We start from the raw sequence: 22,395 nt of genomic DNA on the forward strand, positions 1-22,395 counted from the left end.
TGTCTCTTCTCATTCTGAGTTTTCAGGTAGGAACACATTTAGAAGTTAAGGTTGGTTTGTTCAGTTGTCAACATCCCTCCCTTTCTGCTTATTTAACTTACAAGGCAGGACCATGGGAGCGACCAATGTCAGTGTCTCAGTATTAGTTTTAGTTTTCCAGACTTAGAGGGGATGCAGCTTTGGCATATGATCATCTTACGTCGTAGGCAACCGTTGTCTTCCCTAGCTGCCAGTGTGGAGGTGGGGGCTGCAGTGAAGAACCTGGGAACCCTTACAGCTCCTGTGTTCACTAAGCAGTGCACCGATGAGTTAGTGAGCCTATAGATACTGAAAAGGAGGACAGGTAGCCAAAAGCCAGGAAGAAGAGCCAACCAGGTTGTTTGAATTCCTTGTTTCTGTTAAAAGTGCTGATGAAATTGGCATGTTCTTACATAGCATTTGGATTTTCTCCGAACAGCTTTTCCTAATGGGAAGCTGTTTAACTGGGAAATTTTTGACCAGCTCGACTGAAGGGCAAACGAGGTGCTATCTCGTATAAATAGCTCATTTCAGTAAATCCTACTCTTACGAATATCTAATTGATATACTCAGTACCTTTATTTACAATATGTATGCCAAGAAATAAGTTTAGCTTTTACTCTCTTTTCCTATGTAAGGATAATTAGCTGAGGGAAGGAATTTTAATGAAGACAGAACCGTTCAGTCAAAGCATGCTGAAAGAGAGCTCTGTCAGAAATACTGTTCATTTAACTGAAAATTATTTTCAGCTGAATAAGGGTCTACTTTTGTCTTTTTCACAGCTGGAACAGAATTGCCATTGAACTGAATTCACTCAGGATTAGATCCTGAGTCTGGAGGGCATAGTTAAACTTGCTGTACTCATGGCACCTGAAGAACCCATCAGTAAAACCTTATGAGTGCTTTAATTCAAGAACAAGCAGAGAATCAAATAATTTGGCATCTTTAGCCAAACACAGTGAAGGGGAAAAAGACATATAACAATTATCAGCTATTTCTTATCAAGCCATAGTATTCTGGTAAATTCTGGAGGAAAATGTGAAGAAAAGGTGTCACCTTCTCTTCTCTCATACCTTCTCTTTTGTCTTGTAACACCAAGGATAAGTTTAGGATTCTAAATACAAGAATACACTAAAGTAATAATCTTAATTTAGATTATTAATATGTGATGAACATGAGACTGATCAATTGGATCTATTCTTCCCAGAAATGAAGAGAAGGAGTCTGAGTTGCAATAGGTTATATATAAACTAAGAGTAAAAACATTTTATCATGTGGAAGTCATAACTGAGAAGCTACTTTCAATTAATTACAATTGATGATAAAAGAGTATATTTGCTGCCTAAAGCAAGTGAATTACAGTAATTTTTAATTTGCATTTAGATTACTGTTAAGACTTCAATTTGGCTTTAGAAGACATTTTACATACACTTTTAAGAGAAAAATTACATTTTAAACAAAAATGTTCTGTAAATTGTGATATGCTTTCAGCTTCTCATTGCTGCTTATTTTTAAAATTTATTTTAGATGCTTTTCTAAAAACAAGCCTGTCCCAGTTGCACAATGCCCAAAGCTATAGCCTAATTACTTGATACTTTTGTGCCTAGCTCAAAATATTTAGTTTGTGATCACTGATTTGTCTTTTCTTAATATAAAAACCTTTATGAAGCATTTTTATTATTTTAAAATTGAAAAATGCTTTTCCACTGGAATGAGATGCCTCTTGAGCAGAGAAGAAATTGAAAATAGCAAATCATGGTTTAAGGATGATGGAGATGAACAGAAGCATAGAGTTGTATGCTGTTTCTTAATTGAAGGACTCTGCAGTCAAATCGGAGTATTTCAATCAAAGCTGTGTAGAGACTCAGAATAGAAGATGGGATTATTTGCTTTATGTTTTTAAGAAAAATATTTTATGATTGAGAAGGTGCTTGCCCTGTGTAGGCCGTAAGGTTCTAGATGTCAATTTATCAGCAGTAAATAGTGCTTGAAGGAAATCTACTAAATAATGGAATAGAAGTAAAAAATGTCAGAACAGATACCCATGCAAATAGTGGCTGTTAGACATCTGGTTATAAAAATTATGCAAATATTTGGTGAGGCTTAGATTTGCATTACTTGGGTGTGAAAGATAACAGCCGATATGGGTAACAATCAAAACGGCTGAGTAGGATTTCAGTGTGAATTTTTCCTGTGTTCATGCTCCTGATCGTGGAAACACAGGGAGATGCCATCAACTTGTGGTAGCCACTGTGCTACCTTGTGTCACGTTCATTTCTGTGTTAGGACAGTGGTGACACTGATGGTTATCCCAGGCAATAGCAGGGTCATCAGGAGATCAGTTTACTCCCACATGGAGCAGCTATAATTTCCAGAGGAATTACTAGGAGGAAAGAAGGGTGAAGGTTAGGAATGTACTGACACAGCACCTCTCTGACAGCTCTTGCCAGCGCATCTTTGCCTTGTGTAAATGTTTCTGTCCTTTTCCAGAAAATACAAGGCATGGGGAGTGCTTTAACTCCTCTTGGTTGAGTCCACACCTTCATCATATTGCCTCTGAGCTGCCTCCAGTCAGTGCAGTTTTAGCTTTCCCAGCACTTACGTAGAGTGCACATTTGTTGGACTTTGCAAACCATAAAAATGCAGGAAATGTTACAAAAATATCAGCTCGTGTTACAAATATTACAGTGTTATCATAAGATTGGTACAACAGCAACAATATCAGGTTTTTATAGAAAATATCCTAAACCAGACTTAACATGAATGACACATTGAAGACTAAATTTCTCAGCTTCTGCATGTGTTAAGTTAGTTTTCCCCTAGAATTAAGTATTAATATGATGCTGCATTTCATAGATCCTAAAATTGTAAATTGTTATTGGTGAGAAATTAAGATAAACATTTTTTATTGTAGTAATTGTCAGTACTCGTTCATTTATGAAACTTGTTCAGTCACAATGAAGCAAATCTTTAAAAGAATCTTATGATCCCATTGAAGGCCATTTTGTAGCTTGATGTCCACATGTGGATGACTTCTGCGAGGTGTTATTCTTTGCATAGTTTCTAATGGAGGAAAAGGATTGTGAATGCAGTTCCGTGCACCTGACAGTCCCTTGACTTTTCCCCCAAGTAGGCAAGGTACATGAAAGTAGCAGCTGTGTCTACTGACGTTCTCAAACTTTATTTTAAAGATTTTGTCCAAGCCATGCAAGCGTCCTAGCAATTTGGGGAGAAGAATTCTAACTTCTTACCTGAATTTGCAGCAGTCTTTTACAACGCTGGTTTTGAATCGTTCTTTTGTTATTTGTACATGTGCTGAACCATTCACAATGGAGAGGAGTATTCTCATTTTATTCTCTTCATTAGTATTTAAAGATTCCCAGCAAAAAAACTCCCACTTTGTGGGGTTTTTATTTATTGTTTATAATATTACATATATTATATGCGTTACTTATTTCATTTTTTAGAACTCTTTAAGATAAGTTTGTGTTAGGCACACTTCAAATTCTGTCTTCAATAGCACCCGTATGTACTCACTGTTTTCAGAGAATTGTACAGACGCATTCATGACAGAAGGGAAAGTGTCTTCCTCAAACTAGGAAATCCCTTTTGTGTTAGGCAGTAAATCATGCAAGGACAGGTTGTTACATTTAATTTCAGAGAGCTTAGTAATCTAGAAAGGTGAATGGAAAGTTATACCCGAGAAGCAGTATGTGGCCATTAGCTTCTTTCATCTCTTAAGTGCTGAATTATTCTTGAACAACAGATTTTCTGTTCGAGGGCACATAGCAGGGTGTCCTAGTGGTGCGTGTGACAAGAGGGAGAAGCAGTAAGAGCAAAGTCTGTTCGCATCACCATATGGGCACAAGGACACGCAAGTGAGAGAGGTGGAACTTTGCACAGCACGAAGGTTCATCATTGAAAGGGTGAGGTAGATTTGGAGAGGACAGATCTTGAGGTTTCTCTAAATCATTTTGGGCTGGATTTTCAAAGGTCACTTAGATACCTAAAGATGTACTTAGATTCTTACAGGATTTTCAAAATTACTTATTAAGAGTTCTGTTCTTTTGAAGAAAGTAACAGTAAAGTGAGATGTTCATTAAGAAGATGTTCCTGCAGTCTTGTCCCTCAAAGCGGTTAAAACAGAAGCCGAGTTCACAGCTTGAATGCAGTGCACATACGCTGTGCAGAAGCCTCAGTCTGAGATGATGTCTTCCTTAAAGGCAGCAAACCATCGCTGCGCTGTGTCCCAAGGAGAGCACCACTGAAGAGGTCCGATTTTAGGAGTGTGCAACAAATTCCCAGGACTAGGAACGACACCTAGGTTCTGGCTAAGCCTAGCTGGTTTAGAGACGTGCTACCCAGTGATGTGTGACCATATACAGAATATTAGCCATGCTGTAAGATCATTTTTTTGGCTCTGCAATTGTATTCTAACTATACTAATGGTATCTAATATGGGATAACAATTCCATTGCTGTGTCAGTAGTTTTTCCTGCTATTTGTATCTCTAGCGCTCCTGCTACCGCATGTGTAAACAGAATAGATGGAACACAAATAAAAGCTAGGTTTATCAGATAAGAAATTATTATTTTTACATGCTGTTTATAGTAGAAGCGTTAGATCAGACAGTAAGATCTTACGGATATGAAAAGATGGGAGTTTTTCTCTCAAAAGCAGTTATGAACATCCTTTGACATGAAAGATTCCTTTTCAAAAGTCTAATTTTCATTTCCTTTCAGAAAAAAGAGAGAATGCTTCACAGCATGTCAGCTGCATTATTTTTGCAGTTTAGAATATGGCAGATGAGAGTCTCCATACCTGCATATAAGTGTATGATTGTGAATAATCCATGTTAATAATTTAGTTATGACCTGAGTTCTTGACCTTGTTTGTTTTACAGTTGTGGTTTACAGTATAGCCATTTCCAGATTTTCCAATAATTCCAGGAATTATTATTAAGCTTTCCACCTATTTCCAGAGAAATTAGAAATCATGTATTTCCTTCTTTTTTTTTTTTTCTTTCCTGTTTGATGCAGCAGAGTGAAACCAAGGTCTGAGGTTCTGAGGGAAACAGATATGTAAGAACCAATCTCAAGAAACATTCTTTCATAGCATGAGTTTGGAAAGATCCGTGCACATTTCTTCATTTTGCTATAATGTTTTCCTCCCTGGCATTGTAACTAACTTGGTATGGGCTGGATTTTCAAAGGGTATTTAGGTAATTAACAGCGTACCGGCCTCACCCAGTGAAATGAGGTTATAGGGAAAGAAGTCTGCAAAGTGAAGTCTTCCTTATTTTTCTATTTATCAGCTCTTTTGGCAAATTTGCTTTGAAATCTTACAAAAATGACCTTATGAAACTAGAGGCCATATCAATGTCTGTAATTTCTCAGGATAAGGGTGACTTTAGCACTTGATTTGACTGGAATGAAAACGTGTTTTAGATGTCTATTCAGATGCTGCTCAGTATCTGGGAGGCAAAAAGGCTGGATGGCTTTTTCTTCTTGGAGAAGGCAAAATAGCCCATCTTTCGCTTCCAGGAAATCTCAAAAGCTCTAGCTCTAGCTAGTTATGGCCTTGTTCTTTCAGTAGGCTTTTGTTTTGCAGCTTGCTTGGATGGATTTGTGTTACCAATAAAGACAGGGAGAGAAGAGCACCGCTGTGGTCCGCATTTCCCCGTCTCAAAGAAGAAACAGCAGCAACTAGCTCATACCACTTTACTTTTAGCAGCCAGCTTCCTTTATTCCAGCAGACTGAAATTTAGATTTTACAGCTTTATATCAGTCAACATGCCAGTGGCCTCTGATAGTCTCTTTGTTTGTCATAAACTGTTAAGATCTGGCTGTGACCCAAAAGGCCTTTCTCAAGCAAAACGGGAACATTTGTTCTCAGGATTTCTGCCTCACTCTTTTAAACTCCTGTTTGGCCCATCTGTCATTTTATGCTCTGTGCTTGATCATTTAGATCTTGCCTTGCCACCTCGTATGTAAATTACCTCGGTTGATAAAACTCCCTACTGGTCATAAAAAAAATCAGTATTTTTATATGGTGGCAGCTGCTGTAATGCAGCAAATTATTTTAAGAGCTGTTGAAAATATGGAATTTACATCAAGTGTACTCTCTAAATGATTCACTGCCTCACTTACGATTAGTGAGGTACAGAGCTGTGCGGTAATGCTTGATACTTTTTTTTAAAGTTTTTTTTTAAAGAAATATTTTTGGGAGTGAAGCATAATGCATGGAATGAATAGTCATTAGAAAAAATAAATACTTGGCCATGATGGTTTCTGAAATACTGCTAACAGCAGGTTACTCAGATTTTCTGCAACTCCGGTGAACCTTGTCCTCGTGTATAACACTTCTCTCTGGAGTCTGGTGAGTGCAGATTACAGTCCAGTGACTATATTCCACTGTACGTTTCACAGTCTTCTCTGGATAATAAAGTAAAAATCCTGCCCGAGGCATATGCACGGCTGTAACCATCCAATTATATTTACCATCTGAAAGACTCGAACCAAGTTTGCATTGAAAAACCCTGACATTGGAGATGTGTTGCATGGTTAGCTACACAACTCGTATACTTTTATTGTACAGAAGATTCTTGTTTCAGAGCCCACAAAGCCTTTTTTACTCAACCTACTTGCTGTAATAAAAAAAAAAAAATAAGTGCTGCTTCAATATATTTAGGTAGCTGAGTAGCCATGCAGACGTAAGGGTTTTTTGGTTCCTGAAAGCAGTAATTTGTGAGTTTCAATATTGCGTAGCTATCTAATATTTTGATTTTTAGGTCAGGTAATCTTGAAGTAATACAATTTCAAGAAAGAAAGGGAGAGCCTCTTAACCCTCAAATGCACTACAGCCGTGTTTGACCTGCCTCTGGAGTGCAAAGGTGGTTTGTCACCTCCAGAGCTATCTGGTGGCGGTTTGTATCTGGACGTAGCTCTGAGCGAGCTGGAGCAGATTTTAAGTTACTCCCGTTTACAGCTCCCCACTCTCCTGCCCCCAGTGCAGTTCACTGATGGATGCTGTGGCCGTGTGGGGGTGAGGGGGAATTTTCTTACCCTAAAAGCGAGAGGCTGAAAGTTTGCAGTCAACAAGTTTCTGCACAGTTCTGTTTATCCCTTCTTGAAGAGAGTCTCAGCAAAATGCTGTTACGAAACTGTTGAAATAAGATGTCGGTGCTGAATTCCATTTTCTTCGTGATTTCTGAGAACGCCGCATCGTTTTAGGGGCTGCAGATAGTTGTCGTGTGTACTGGAGTTCTGCATGTTTATTGCCGCCTTTTTCCTGGGTCTGTGCTTCTCATGCTGGGTTTGTATCAATTTAATAAAAGTGGTTTGGATGTTTATTTGTATTGTAAGGTCTTTCACTTGTACATAGCTAATAAAAGAGATGTCATAAAACTTTTAATAATGTTGTTGGCTCTATAGGCAGAGAGGGGGGACTGAAGCAGGAAAAAAAATTTTTCCAAACATTTCCTTAAATAGCATTATTTCTGCTTGGCTTTGCAAAAGCAGCATCTGACATTACCTGTGTGTTTGTCAGTTTGCTTTCTCTCCAAATAATTCTTTATGATGTAGTCACATATGTACTGTCAGATTATTGCAAAATGGGTTAAGATGACTCTTTCCCTTTCATTTCTATAAACGTTTGAACATTAAAACGCAAAGGAGACGTTTAGGCTTGTTTAACTAAATCTATGTTTTTATTTCCCTGAAGTTTCAGACCCAGAGCTTGCGTCTCTCTGATCTGCACAGAAAATCGCAGCTATGGAGAGGTATAGTTAGTGTTACTTTAATAGAAGGCCGAGAACTCAAGGCGATGGATGCCAACGGGCTGAGCGATCCCTACGTGAAGTTCCGGCTGGGGCATCAGAAGTACAAGAGCAAGGTAACTCCGACTGCGGCCTCAGCTGTACGTCGTTTGAAGCGTGTTTTGTTTCTGTTTGTGGTTTCTGCTTGCATGATTATTAAAATACTGTTGGAGGTTTATTATGTTAATTAGCTGCCAAAGCTCCTAGAGTTTTGCTTAAATGTTGTTTTTTGTTTCAGTATGAACAAAAATAATAAATACATGGAGGAAAATATAGGACTACAGTGGGGGGTGGAGGAGCTTCTCCTCTAGACAGGCTGTGCTGGTTCTGTTTCGTGTTACTGGTCGCTGGGGAGGGTACTGGTGTAGGCCGTTAGGGCGATTCTGACAGCCACCACCTTTCTGCCCGGCTGGTTTGGTGCCCGTAGCCTTTCGGGCCCTTTGCATGTTCTTGTCCTCCAGGCTTGTCCTGCTTGTATTCACCCTTTCCTCATTGTGTCCTTGCAACAAGCTTCGTTACAGCTGTGTATATCTGTTTGGGTAACAGCCGGAGAGCGTTGATCAAGGAGGAAATAACTGTGGAGAGTTGTTTTGCTTTCTTGCTGTTATCTTTAATTTCCATGGTCGCTGTTCGGTTTGAAAATTGCCTGATCGCAAGGGAGGCTGTAAAATCCCACCGGGGCAAAGGCTGACCTTGTCCAGTAGAAATTCCCGTCCGGCTGTCTGAAGCGGCAGTCTGGTTGGGCCCCCGGCGGTGGCACGCCGCGCAGGCACAGAGGAGCGTACTGATGCTGACTGCCGTTTCTGGAAAATGCTGGGACTGCTGGCGATGACACGTGCATGACCTTCCTCCCTCAATGGCCACGGCCGCCGACATGGTTTTGCAGCGCTGCAGGAAGGGCAAAGCAGTGAAGAGGCCAGGAGCATTTAGGTGCCTGCTTTGCCTACACCTGTGAGACATCCCTAGGGCCGTCTAATCTGAAATCCAGCTTATGGAGGAATAGTTGATTCCCACAGGCTTCTCGTAAACTGTCCAGTTCAACTGGGAAAATGAAATTTTCCCACATGCTTTTTTTTTTTTTTTTTTATGCTGAGGGAAAACATAAAGGAGAAGAAATCAGCTTCCTCTACCAACAGGAAGAAAGCATTAGTGTGTGTGTGTGTGTGTATATATATATATATATGTGGGGGTTTTTTTTCTTCTACTAGAAGCTAATGGATGTTCATTAGAAAGCGAGTGCTTTTAAAATGCATACATCCTGTGCCTCTGCTAAGATTGATTTTTCGGGGGGAGGTCATTTAGTTGCTGTCTTCACTTAGGCAACTGAATTGATAGGTGCTTTGGTCACTGGATTCAGATAGGGTTTTTAAGGGCAAATGTAAGAGGTCAAATCTGCTTTTACTACACCTTTACAAATTTGTTTAATTTAGCTTTTGAAGTGTTACGTCCCTATTATTAAAATTCCAGGGAAAAGAGTTTTGTTGAGAACCTTAATTCAGATCCTAGTTTCTGTCCTGGTTGTGAATTGGCCGTCAAAGGAGTCAATTCATGGTTTCCTCTTTACTCCCATTTATGTATTTTTTTTTTTTTTTTCAAAATCAGCTAGGACATTGGCGACTCCTTCTGTCGTTGTTTGAATTTTACAAGTCAGAAGAAAACACTCTTTTTAAGTGTTTGTACAGGTACTTTTCAGCAAGACATTTTGAGGCAAACAGTATTGTAAAGAAACTGAAGAAATAGGCTTCTTTTCAGACATCTCAGAAGCAATCAGAAGATACGCTTTCCAGATTGAAATAGAGCAAAGATGCTTTTCAGAAATGTGATACTGAAAGATCTATTATTTGTAACTGTGTGCTTTGATTAACCTGAGCAAGGTAAAGAGATTAACTTAGAGATTTATTGCACAGGAAAAGTCAAAAGTATTTTTTGTTTTGTATTTTTAATCATAAAACAAACCAAAGTAACGAAATGCACATGGACTAACTGACAGATTTTTCAGTCTCCTGATGCTGTAGGTATTGTCTGGCATTCTTTTATTTGTGGGATTTTTTTGTTTGTTCTTTCAAGAAACTTCTTCCCCGGTGTTGTTGCCCAGTGTTATGGTAGATGTTACCCCCTTCCCTTTTTTTTAAGCGTGTATACATTTTCACGTACAAATCAAAATGAAGAAATCAAATCTCTTTTATGCTTTCAGGATGTATTTTTGTAGTATTTCTGGTTCTGAATTCTCTCTAATTTTTCTACTTTTCAAGCCAGTGGAACTGGAGGACTTTGAAAATAGTGATTGCTTCATAGGGAGGCTATAGGGTGGATTGCATTCTTGCTCAGCACAGGTGTGACTACTGCTGTTGCATTGTGGTGGAAAAAACTGCAAGCTTTCTGTTCTACTGACTGTGGTTGATATCTTTTGTCAGAAGCAACTAGAGTGAAAATGATCCCAAAACCTACTTTTATCTAAATTATGCAGAAAAGGAAATAAAACGCAGTTTAAAAAAAAAATCTTCTGTAAAAATTCAACCATAGTAAAGTTGAATTCCTCTTTTTCCCAATATTACAGTAGCTGGGGAAAGAGGAGAAGATCATATTATTTCTGTTTAAATACTTTCAGTCACTATCTACTTGTCATTTAAGGTGCTTTGTTTTCCTTTTGGCTGAGAAAGATAACTTTGTAGCTGTCACTCCAGAAAGGGCACATAATTATTGCATAGAAAAACGGATCCATTCCCAGGGTAAATCCTTTGTTCCGGAGGCTTTTGAAGGAGACAGGTTGCAATATTCTGGAGGCTGCTGATGAATCAGAGAGGCATGAAAGGACTGACCAATAGTCTTTTTGTAAATTTTTTTTTTTTAACTTTTATTGCTTAGGATTAACTGCAAAGACACTTTCTGAGCAGAATCTAAAGATAATTTTGCAATTCAAGAAAGAGCATGCCTGCACAATGCAGTATGACTTTCTTTTTGCTCTCCTTTCAGATTGTGCCAAAAACTTTGAATCCTCAGTGGAGGGAGCAGTTTGACTTTCATCTCTATGAAGAACGAGGTGGAATTATTGATATTACCGTGTGGGACAAAGATGCTGGCAAAAGGGATGATTTTATTGGCAGGTTTGTGCAATTACAGCCTTCCAGTTCTCTGGGGATGAGAGCAGATGATTAAAATGAGTCTTGCTATTGAAACTGTTTCTTACAACCATTTGTTCATGTTGTTTAAAAAAAATGGGGAGAGGGGCGTGTTACAAACTATCAGTACAATTTGCTGCTTTGGTGTTACTCTTTAACGATGTAGAATAAATTGGTGTGACCAGTAGGTGGCGGATTTTACCAACTGTTGGGCTTAGATTTTCCACAATGGAAATCCCATATTTAACAGTATAATCAAGATTCAGGAGGTTCCATATAGCAATGTTTTCTGGGTTGATGGAGAAATAAATTTCATGTATTGTAATATGCTAATAAGAACAAAATGGTATTCTTATTCTTTGATCTACTTGTTAAAGGAAATGAGAATCTTCTACACACAGCTTTTTGGGTAAAGAAGTAAGATCATTCAGCTAGTTTATTTTCAAGAAAGGGAATCTTTGGGATCTTTCTGAGCACTCAGGAAAAAGTATAAATGTGTGTGAGTCTGCTCTACTTTATTGATAGATGCTAATTTTTTTTTTTTTTAAACATTTGCATTAGCCATTAGCTAATGGGGAAAACCCCCCAAATCGTAGACATTTTGTTATAGTTACTATACGAGGTCAGTGCTGTTTTGAGAGCTTAGATATGTGGTTGCATCACACATGCTTTGTTAATTGATATCTGTCCATTCAAAATAATAACAATTAATCCGGTATCTTTTGATTGTTAGAATATTGGAAAGCTGTAGGTGCTTTCACTAGGACGTAATACGATTAATAACTTATTTTTTGTAGTAAAAACCAGGAATGGAAATCCCACAAACTGAGCCGTGTACCTTTAATGCCAACGTGGTTATGTTTCTGCTCATCTTTTCCTCACTGTCCTGTTTAGGGTAGTGGATTTGTTTATCAAATTAGATCAGTCATATAGTATTCTGCATTTCCTACCATAAGTCGTGGGAAGTTAGAATAGATGCAGATTCTTTGGCAAAGAAAAGACCTTAATGTCAGACAAAACCCCGTCTAAAAAGTATACTGAGTAGGATTTTATTTTATACAATGAAACCCTATGGCGGGGATGATACATTTGTATTTGAAGTTTAAATCTTATTTTGTTCCTTTCTTGATTTCAGTCGGAACATAGGGTGGCGATAACTATTTTTCTGAAGTAACGTAATGGTTCAGTCCTATGTCAGTATGTGGTATACCTTGGGAAATAGTTTCTATTTTCTGCTTATCTTTAACCTTCTTAGCTAAAAGATTCTGAGATTGAGAATTTTCACATATAACTTTTCAGAACATTCTCATCAAAGCAGCACTTACGTTGTTAGTATTATCAGTAATTATAATTAATATACTTAAAGTACTTTTACGAGCACTGGATAAAATAGAAAGCAGCCTTTGCTCCAAGGAACTTGAAATCTAAATAAGAATAGGAGAAACTAGAAAAGGAGAAGAAAAATTTGTAGCCTCAAACATATGAGCTGCTTAGGTAGTTTTTTCCATACCTAAAAACATACCTAGTATGTTGACTGAAAACTTGCTCTTTTTGATTTTTGTGACCTTTCTTCTATAGGTTCTGTGCCTTGCTATATATAACCACTCTTCAAGCATGTCCTTTTAGATATTCTCTTATTTTCACCTTACATTATCCAGAGGTAAGGTGGCACCTTACCTCTGGATAATGTAACCTGCAAACAAATTCATCTCCGTGAAAAACTTTGTCATTTGTCAAGCTCAATATGAATTCAAAAATAGGTCTTAATATTCTCCCTCCCTAATACTCTTTTCCAGTCACTGTGGATAAAAATCACTGACACTTGACAATTCTGCTTTACATGGGCCTCTCTTCCCCAGTTTTTCATTTTGAGGCTGAGTGTAAAAGCTGCAAATATATATATGCATAAATATGTGTGTGTGTGTGTATATACACACACATACAAATATATGTGTACATATATGTGTATATGTATTTGGTAACTGTTTGAACTTAGAGCCTTTACATTGATTCAGATAGCTACACCTCTTATTCGGGTTCATCTTATCTCTGTCTAGAATTTTTCAGAGAGGAATATGTACACATAAACTGTGTAACACATTCACAGCAAATCTGATGTTTTGATGACCAGCATATGGCCTGTAGGTCCACCAAGTCCTAGAAGTATTGGATTTTTTGACATTTGGATGGAATTTCAACAAGTCTGGAATATAATCAAGCTATTGTACATTGCAAAGCACTAGTACAGCATACATTCAGTCTGTCAGGTGCAGACACTTTGCATTTGCTCTGTGTGTGTGGTGTGCTAAATGCATATTATTTTATTTGAAAACATGGATTCTTGTCTATGACTAAGGCTCTGTGGTGCTCTCAAGGCACATAGAAGAGATTGAATGTTTTGATTCACGTTTCAAGAAAGGTAATAATAAGGCTGTAGGAGGGAAACAAAAGACATCCTGATAGTATTCTAGCAAGGCTCAATGGTACAGAATAACCCCTTTCCTCTTCTTGTGATTTTCCCACTTTCTCGAATAATGTTCAAGCAGTAGCAGTTATTTAGAGAGATTTTTATTAAATGAATATGAGAGTTCTTCCTTAAACTGTCCTATCTGGCCAAAGTATGGTTAGGGAGAAGCCATCCTTGATTGAAGGGATTCTACTTATTGAAAGAAGTAGCAGACAAATTGAGAAAAAAAGAAGAAACTAGTTTAAGAAGCAGTACTCATTTCCCATCCACACTGTGGTGAGATTTTGGGTTTCTTTCTTTGTTTGTTTTTGCATGCTCTGTATTCATCTGCCTGCAGAGCACATGTGAAGATCAACAGAATTTCCTGTGCAAAATAGGCAGTAATGAGCTGCTTTGTGCATCTGGGGGAATGTCTCCATTAGAATTCCAGCTCTAAAACTATTTTGGAGTTTCCCAACTAAACTGAGCGTGAAGAAGAAGAAAGGGAGCTTCCCTGTTCTCCAGTTGTGGTGGTATTGACGAAATAGTCATGAAAGGTGTGCAGCTTTCTAATAGTTCTCTGTTTGACATCTTGCTAGGTTGGCTCATAGGCCAGTGGTGATCTTGAACGCTGTGAGATCTGGAGTCATAGCTGTAAGGGTGGGAACTTGAAAGCTCTTCAAGTTGTAATGTTAATAGAGTAACTGCAAATCAGGATTCCTTGGTGAAGGACTCGCGGACCTCCAGATGCCTTGCAGTAAAGGGCATTGGAAGCCTTCTTGAATTGAAATATTCTCTGTATGCTGGACTCTTAACTTACAGATTTTCTTCCAAAGCAGAATGTCATAATTTCTCCTGTCATGATACTCTGTCTCAACTGTATTTCAGTGAAACAAAAAAAAAAAATCCAGTACACTCTTCCCTGGGAAATCAATAACATGACTTTTTTGTGGGTCCTTTTTGTATCCTCAGAATCATGAGGCTGGGGCTTGGTAGCAGGGCCAGGATGAAGTACAGAGCATTGCGTGGAGACTACATCTGTTAGGGGTTGGGCTTGGGATCTTTTTTCCAGGGCAGGAAGATGAAGAAAAGACATTAGAGTAGGCTGAAGGCATGCAAGTGAGATTCTGGCTTTGGGGCTCTGTTACAGCAGGATGACGGAAGTGGAAGGGGTGGCTTATGAGGGAGAGGAAGGTATTAAAAGGGTGAGAGTGACAGCATGGCATCCTAATTCAGAGAGGGAAAAAGATGGCCGTCACAGAACTAGCTTAAAGCTCAGTGTTTATCGTGGTACGGAAACACATTGAGTTAGGCACTTTCTGAAATAAGATGCTGACTGCTTCATTTCCATTTTTAACTTTGAGCATTATGTATCCATAAAATTTGTTTGAGTTTTAATTGTATACGTTTTCCTATCTATGCAAGTATAAAGGATGTAGCATGTTGTGAACTTCCCTCTCAGAATATCCTAAAAATGTGCAATCCAAGAACCATTTCAGTCTCTATTTTGAGGTTTGAAAAGCCAGCAGGTCTCTCCTGAAAAAAAGACCTCATACAAATGTACTGAGAGAAATGTATGTCAAATGATATGCAGATTCATATGAGGAAACCTTGGACTTGACCAGAAGTGTGTTCTGTGCAGAATGGAGTGGGAGATTAAATTGTAATATTCTTCTGAAGATCATTTAAAAATAAAGAGGGGAGGGAAAAAAAATTCAAAAACTTTCAAGGAGCAGAGATAGGTGGGAGTCCAAGGTAGTTTAGTTCTTTTTCTGGAAAGCACCAACGCTTGAAGTCATAGTGGTAGCCTCCATAAGTTCAAATGAGTGTGTGAACTTGCAATATTAGTCACTACTTCATTTGATAAGTAGAATTATTCCCATAACTTAGCAATGATAATTTTATGATTGATTTACACACACGTACATATGTATATGTGTATATTGTACATTTTGGCTAAAGTAAATATTCACATATTTGCACACTTTCTGTTTACAAGTAGATCATTCCTCTTCCATACTGAGTCAACAGACTGCTGTGATGAAAAGCGTTTACTGTAGTAAGTTTAGGTAGCTAGTACTGAGACCAAAATGAAGGTGAAATGATTTTAATCTTCATGTAATTATTTAACTTTCTTATCTGCGTTTCTGAAGGCGATCCGGACTGTCACCTTTACAATAATCAGCTAGTAAATCCTCATGATTGTTACACCTTTATGCATAGCAGTAATCTGAACAAATTGGCTGCTGACAGGTGCAATAAATTGCCAAGAATGAGTGCTGTCGGAGAACAAGTTGTTTCTGTGAACATACAGGATAAGTAAATCCCGTGTCATGCGGTTTTATTCAGCTAAAGTTATTTGCAATCCAATACAGCAGGATTTATGGCATTATTTAATTGGTATGAAAAGTGTGTGTTTATCTTTAAAATGACATTGATCTTGCCCATATTTTATGCCAGGAGATTACTGTTGACTTTAATCTGTATCTGTTCTCATCAGAAAACTTTCAGCACTTATAAATATAAATTTTACTGTCATCTTCCCTATCTGATGCAAATGAAGAAGACCTTGTGTATTATGTATTCATTAAAGCTGTGTATTAATTATATCTGTAGAAAACGGAAATGTTCTATACTCTCCCTGAACATCATCATTAAAATTCAGCCTGTTTGTGTGTGTATATGGGTACAGGCTGTATAATATTTGTTTAATTTAATCTTGTTAACAGAATGGGTGCTATGAAATCTAAAAGTTAAAATGCTGAAAATGAAGTATTTAGATTTTTAACACCTAATCTGTTAGATTTTGTCTGTTAGATTTTTTTTTTCATAATAATGAAGCTGTAGGGCTTTTTTGGGGGCGCACGTAAATAGAAGCAAAGTGAGAACTGTACTGCTGCGTTATTAATTTGAAAGCACAGTGATGCACTACTCAAAGTTCTAAACTGAAGGGCAATTTTTATATAAAATATTTATATCTTTCAGTTTTATTTTCTTCCACTCAGATTTGTGTAATTTCACTGTGGGAGACTGAGTGGTGCTCTTAAGCTGTGTATCAGTTCTCCAGCATGCATATGAAGCTGAGTGAAGGACAGTAAACGTGCTGCTGCTAATGTTTCTTCGTAGATCTGTTTTCTAGAGATGTATGTGGACACTGTGATTTATAGTAAAGCAGTTTTTTTTTTCCTTTTTAAATATTGTTGCCTGGCAAAGAAGTTTTGAATGGCAGTTGTGAAAGTCTCTGTGCAGCCTTTATTTTGCAGTTGATAAATGTAGAATTTTTATCAGTTTTGCAAAATTCTATGGAGGCTAAATTGATTTTCTCTGGATCTACAAATAATATCTTATTATGATGGTATTGCAAACACTTTTTCACATGGTGGTTTGAAAATTTCTGCATCCCGGGTAACTTTGGCAAGATAACTTATTTTCAAAGTTGAAAATCAAATGGATGATATACTGTTGGGATGTGGGTTTTGTACTGTGTGCGCATGTGAATTACACAGTAGTTCTGTGTAAACACAGACAAGCGCGCAACCAACAGCCTGTGTGTATAATAGTTTGTATAATAGTTTGTTGATTATACTTGATGACTAAAGTTAAATTATTGCAGATGCAATTCTCTGTGTAAAACAAAGATTTTGCCAGAAGCATTAACATCTAAAAATGGTACTGGCAGGCCTGCCGTTGACAAATCCTGTGACGTGCTGAGCCAGCTCCATTTCTGATTGTTTTCAAAGGGAGCTAGATGTAAATAGTACGTCTCAAAATTTGGCCTTCAGGTTTTCCAAGCCTTACTTATACTATCTCTGCACGTTTTAACTGCTTCTAATCATGGAAGAGCACTGCTACTGTATTAGAAAGTAAAGAGGTTCAGTTTTAGCTCGCTAATCTTCACTAGTTTTCTGCTACCAAATATTTTATTATTGACAACTTTTGTAAAAGTTATTGTCATATACTTTTGCAAAATTGGTAGAATTCATCTATTTATTAAAGCATTGAATACTGTGCACAAACTGGACTATATTTATAGACCCTTCTTGTGACCCTCTGTCTCCCAGACATGGAGATCTACTCCGCTACATAAGGTATGAGCGGAGAAATAAGAGGAAGGGAGAAGGAAAATGGCTAGCTAGATAACGAGGACCATGAAAATAAGTATAAAAAATGATTAGGGGTATGGATAGTGGGCTGTGAGGATTTTGGGAAGGCATGGTTTGGAGCTGTATGAAAGATTTTTGCAGAGTTACCTGGATCAGCTAGAGAGGGGAGAACCAGGTAGGAAAAAAAAAAAGTATATCAAAGCAGTAGATATGTTTAGCAGAGAAAAGCGTGCCTTTTAATACAAACAGATTTCACAAGTGACAGCGCTCGCAGTGCGTTTCTGTAGCGCATGCCTGTACTGCAAGGTGAGCATAGAGAATATAACATAATAAAACATTTCCAAATACTTTTTTTGTCTAAAAAACTTTATGAAGTAAATTTGAAACTTTGTTCCAAGGAATTATGTTAAAGAAAATATTGATCTACCGTTTCAAAATTGGTCAGCAGGATTTTGTGGCATGAATCTTATTTATCTTAGCAAGCAAGAAATATTTTTTTGCATTCAAGTATTACTCAGTGACCAGTGAGGTTGTCCCATCTTTCAGGCAGTTCTGCATATTTCCATTATCAAGACTGATTTACCCCACGCTGCAGGGTTCTTTTCTGCTTTTGGTATTTTGCTGCACGGCACCTGGTGGTGATAACTCCTCAGCTGCCACTGAGCTCTGGAGCCAGGCAGTGTGCTCCCAAGTTGCTGGGGGCTGTTTTCAGCATCCTGAGTGTGCCATCGCCCTCCTCAGCTCAGCTGAGTCCTAGTGCACAAGCGCTTTGAGAACTCTCTTGGTTTTTATTCTGTCACCTTTGTAAAGACTTCGGAAAGAACCAGCCCACTTCACGTGAGAGAACTAAGGCCCTTCGTTGTGTGGGGACTGTGATTTTATTTCTTTCTCATTATGTTTATACTTATAAATGCCACTCTCAGTTTGGGTTCTTCCAAGAACTTCCCATTACTGTAGTCCTGTCTTTTTGAGCCATATCACTTTCAGTGCCTTGCAGAATTTTCCCTCACCGTTTGTTTCTTGGTTTCACTGGAACATTGTACTGTGCTCATAAAGGATATGGAGTCTCACAAATTGTAGCAGTTAGTGCTTCACTTCTTCTGATGTATGTCCAGCTCAGTTCTAATTGCAGAATTGCACAGTTTCCTTTCCTTGGCATCCTCTGGAGTAGCATAGACCTGGATCATAGCGCAGTTAAAAGGCTGACGTCTTAAACAAGTCGTGATGATAATTAAGTTGCTTGGGTTGTAGCCAAGTGGTGCTTTTCTGTCCCTATCGCTTAGGATTGTGCCAGTTCTGCTTTTATGCTTCATTTTGTCATGTGAGAAAATGATCCAGCTATCGGCTGTCTCTCCCTTGCCTGGCCACCTGGCTTTTAAGAGGCCTACTATGTCATGTTGCTACCTTTGTAAGTCATTCATTAGCAAGGATATTTCACCAGGGTGCCAAAGTGGTCTTACATTCCCGGTTCTGTTAGAACTGGAGAGGGAGGTGATTTTTACCTCTTACCCATGCTGATGATAAAATACTGCATACAGTTCTGGTTTCCACACTTTAAAAAGGTTGCAGGAAAATCTCATTGGATCAGAAAAGTTACAAAAAGTCATTTGAGGGCTGTAGAAAATGTGTTCCAAGGAAATATATAGGGGGCTGAATCTATTTAGCATATCAAAAAGAAGATCAAGAAGAAATATGATTATGGTATATGAGTACCTTCACTAGAACAAGATATGGGATACTAAAGGTTTTTTTTTTTAACCTAAGAGAGAAAGGCATAGAAAGAACCAGAGTCAAATGTACTCAAATTAGAAATAAATCAGAAATATATTTCTAATGGTGTGGGTGATTAACACATTGAACGCACTTTCAAAGGAAGCGGTGGATTCCCCTTAAATCTTAAAACCGTCCTTTCTGGAAGTTTTACCGTGTTTCTGCAGCTGCTTATCTATAATACTTCAGCATGTGAGCTTGAGGAGCTTACGTGATTTTTTTTTCCTTTCCAACGTATCAAGGCCTGAATATCTTATCCACCCAGTCCCTCACAGTGTTCGTGTGCAGAGCTGGTATTGGGGGAACATATCTCCACTTCTCTTCCTGATTCTGTCAGCTAGACAGAGCAATTTTTCCATTGTTCCTTCTTAGAACTTCTCCTGCTGTCAGAGATGCACTCTGAAGGGACCGTATAGCGTGCAGGTGAGCTCAGCAGCAGAATAATGCAAGATACTCAAACTAAATACTTGCTAAAAACTAAAATGCACTGAAATTTATAGCTATGCTTGAAAATTTGTCTGTAGAGTTAACAGCTGTTTTTGCTATAATTCCTCATCATGTTTTTTTTCAATAGTGAACTTCTTTCACCAGCAGCATGTAAATAGCAATTCCGTAAGAAAGTGAATACTCCCAGAATCGTTATTATTCCCATTTTCAATAAGACTCAGGTAATAGGCAAGTTATGGCCTTCTCAAAATGGCTATAATTTTTCATGGTCTCAAGCTGAGAACACAGATTTCTACCACCACCTGCTTGCTCTATACCTCTTTCTGGTAGCATGTAAGTTTACCTTCATTGTCTAAGCATCTTTATTCTGCATGGAAATAGTTGCAGATGGCAGATGTTTTTTAAGGCCATATCTTAGCTGGAACCACAGACTCTCCACTCAGTTGTGCTCTGCAGTACAGAGGCCTTATGAAAGTAGTCAGCTTCTTCAGAAGCGTCTACTTTTTGGAGGTTTTACAATCATGAAAAATAATTACAATACATTTTAAGCCATTACCTCCACGTTGACTCATCAAAGAGTGGAGATAGGAATGGAAAAACAATAAACTGGCTAACTTTAATTTGAAATATCACCTCTTCTTTTGTAGTGTTTCTTCGTCAAGTTCTCCTTGTTAGGGCAGAAAGGTCAAGAGGGAGTGGAAGGTGTCTTTAAAAAGCAGCGTAATCATCCTGTTTTCACTCCCCATGGACACTTCAAGGTGTCTGCACTCTGTTCTCCTGCTAAAGTTCAGCTTTTTCTCTGGGGAAAGCAAAGTTGTGAGCCATATAACTTCAGAAAATCCACAGTAATATTTATTTTAGGAGATCAAACATACTTGCGGTGATGGACAGAAATGTCAACTACGCAACAGTTGCCATTGCCACACAATGACAAGCCCTTTACCACTAAGTTTTAAAGTGTATTTTCTGCTTTAAAAGGCTAGGATACTAACCATAAAAGTCAACATTGCTAAAGCTTTGAAGTTTGAAATATTTCTTCCTTAAAAATGAGAGTAAATAGCAATTGTGTCCATCATCTCAGCTATGTATGACTTTATATGTAGCATTTTCCACGTCTATCTTGATTATAAAACAGTATCTTAAAATATAAAGGGACATTATGAGGAAAATTAATCCAGAAAATAATTTTGTGGCTTTCTACTGATGACTATAGAAGTTATTTTGGGATAGGATTAGTGCTTAAGTAATGTCTCACTATAAACAGGCTTCCGTTGATGTTTTCGTCCCATACAAAGTTCTGGTGAGAGCAAGCAATAAAACAAACTGAAGACCACTGTAATGTTTTTACAGGAAAATTTGGTGCAAGATGAAATTCCACTTCCCCCCGCCCGCAGGAGAAAGTCTGCAATTAATGGACAAATCGCAATCTTTCCTTTAGTGTCTGTAAATTGAAATGTTTCATCTTTTGACTCAAGTGCATGTGCCGCTGATGCACTTGCTGCATGATGAAGGCTCCTTAAGCCCCAGCATCTTCTGCGAGTTAGGTACGTGCAGGCTGCATCTCCTATGAGGTACTGCTTCCTCTTACCCAGAGGAGGGAACGTAGTACAGAATGAGAGATGTGCTTTCACCTAACGTTTTGAGGACAGTGAAACACTTGATCTAGATTTCCATTAAGTGCAGTGGTGACATTTCTTAATGGAATAATCTCAGTTTTCTTCATCATATTATTTGAGGGCCATTTGGAGGATATTTTCCTGTAAAATGGGTAAGACTTTTCTTAGCAAAGTTTTCCAGATCACTCCCTACCCCATTGTATGATTTTAGGAAATAACAGACTAGTGACTGATTGTTCGCAAAGATCTATCAAACAGAATAGAGGCGTACTTCTTTCGGGCAGGCAATTAGGTTTTTTTTTTTTAATAGCTATCGGAAAAGTGCATGGACTTCAGGTAAATTTAAATTGTCAGTTTGGCAGTTTGCTCCTTTTAATCTGAATAATGAATAGCATGGATCACTAATGTTGCAAAAAGTACTGTAACTTCAGGATTTTGAGAGGGTGGAGCTTGTGACTGATATAAACACTATTTTTACACTCCTGATAGTTTTATGAGTTCTATATGTATGTAGGGATTTTTTTGTTGAAGGTGGAGGTGGCTTTTGTTTTCCACTTTTTGAAGGTTTTGAACTACTTCTGCATCATTTGTATCATGAAGACTTTCTGATTCTTTTACTGACTTGAAGAGTTTAAACTGATGTTCTCTCAAAGAATATTTAACACTAAGGGCTTTTTAGCCTACTCCAGCTTTGAATGCTTGGTTACAACATTCATTATCTTAAGGAGAGCTTTTATAGTCCTCACTGTAGCCTAAATAAAAATTTTACAGTCTAGATACATGCACTGAACTTGTGTTGACCGTGAGTCTACACTGAGAGCAGCAACGTTAGTCCTCTCTTGCTCTTGTTCATTTCATTTCTAAGCCCTTCCCACCCGAAGCCTTCCAAATACACGCTAAACATTAAACTCGGAAAGCTTTGTCAGTTAGAAAATTTTTCATTGTTAAATAATTGAACCTTGCTACTATATGAGATTTGCAGTAGTTTAATTTTGACAGCTACACGACAGTAAATGTTTAAAAACAAACAAAAAAAATTAAAAAATTTCCTGTAGCAAAG

The 22,395-nt window shown here is 38.0% G+C and overlaps 1 protein-coding gene across 6 annotated transcripts in view; it reads left to right on the forward strand.

Annotated features, from left to right (window-relative positions):
• MCTP1 (multiple C2 and transmembrane domain containing 1) overlaps positions 1-22,395 on the forward strand; it is a 296,095-nt gene that overhangs the window by 152,621 nt on the left and 121,079 nt on the right. For all 6 annotated transcript variants that reach the window (XM_068927903.1, XM_068927902.1, XM_068927900.1 and 3 more), the window contains 2 exons: positions 7,741-7,911; positions 10,808-10,938. In XM_068927903.1, the coding sequence (XP_068784004.1) occupies positions 7,741-7,911; positions 10,808-10,938 (302 nt within the window). The remainder of the gene's footprint in view (positions 1-7,740; positions 7,912-10,807; positions 10,939-22,395) is intronic.

Source organism: Struthio camelus, chromosome Z (genome assembly GCF_040807025.1).
Source record: "Struthio camelus isolate bStrCam1 chromosome Z, bStrCam1.hap1, whole genome shotgun sequence".
In the NCBI taxonomy this organism is placed as follows: domain Eukaryota; kingdom Metazoa; phylum Chordata; class Aves; order Struthioniformes; family Struthionidae; genus Struthio; species Struthio camelus.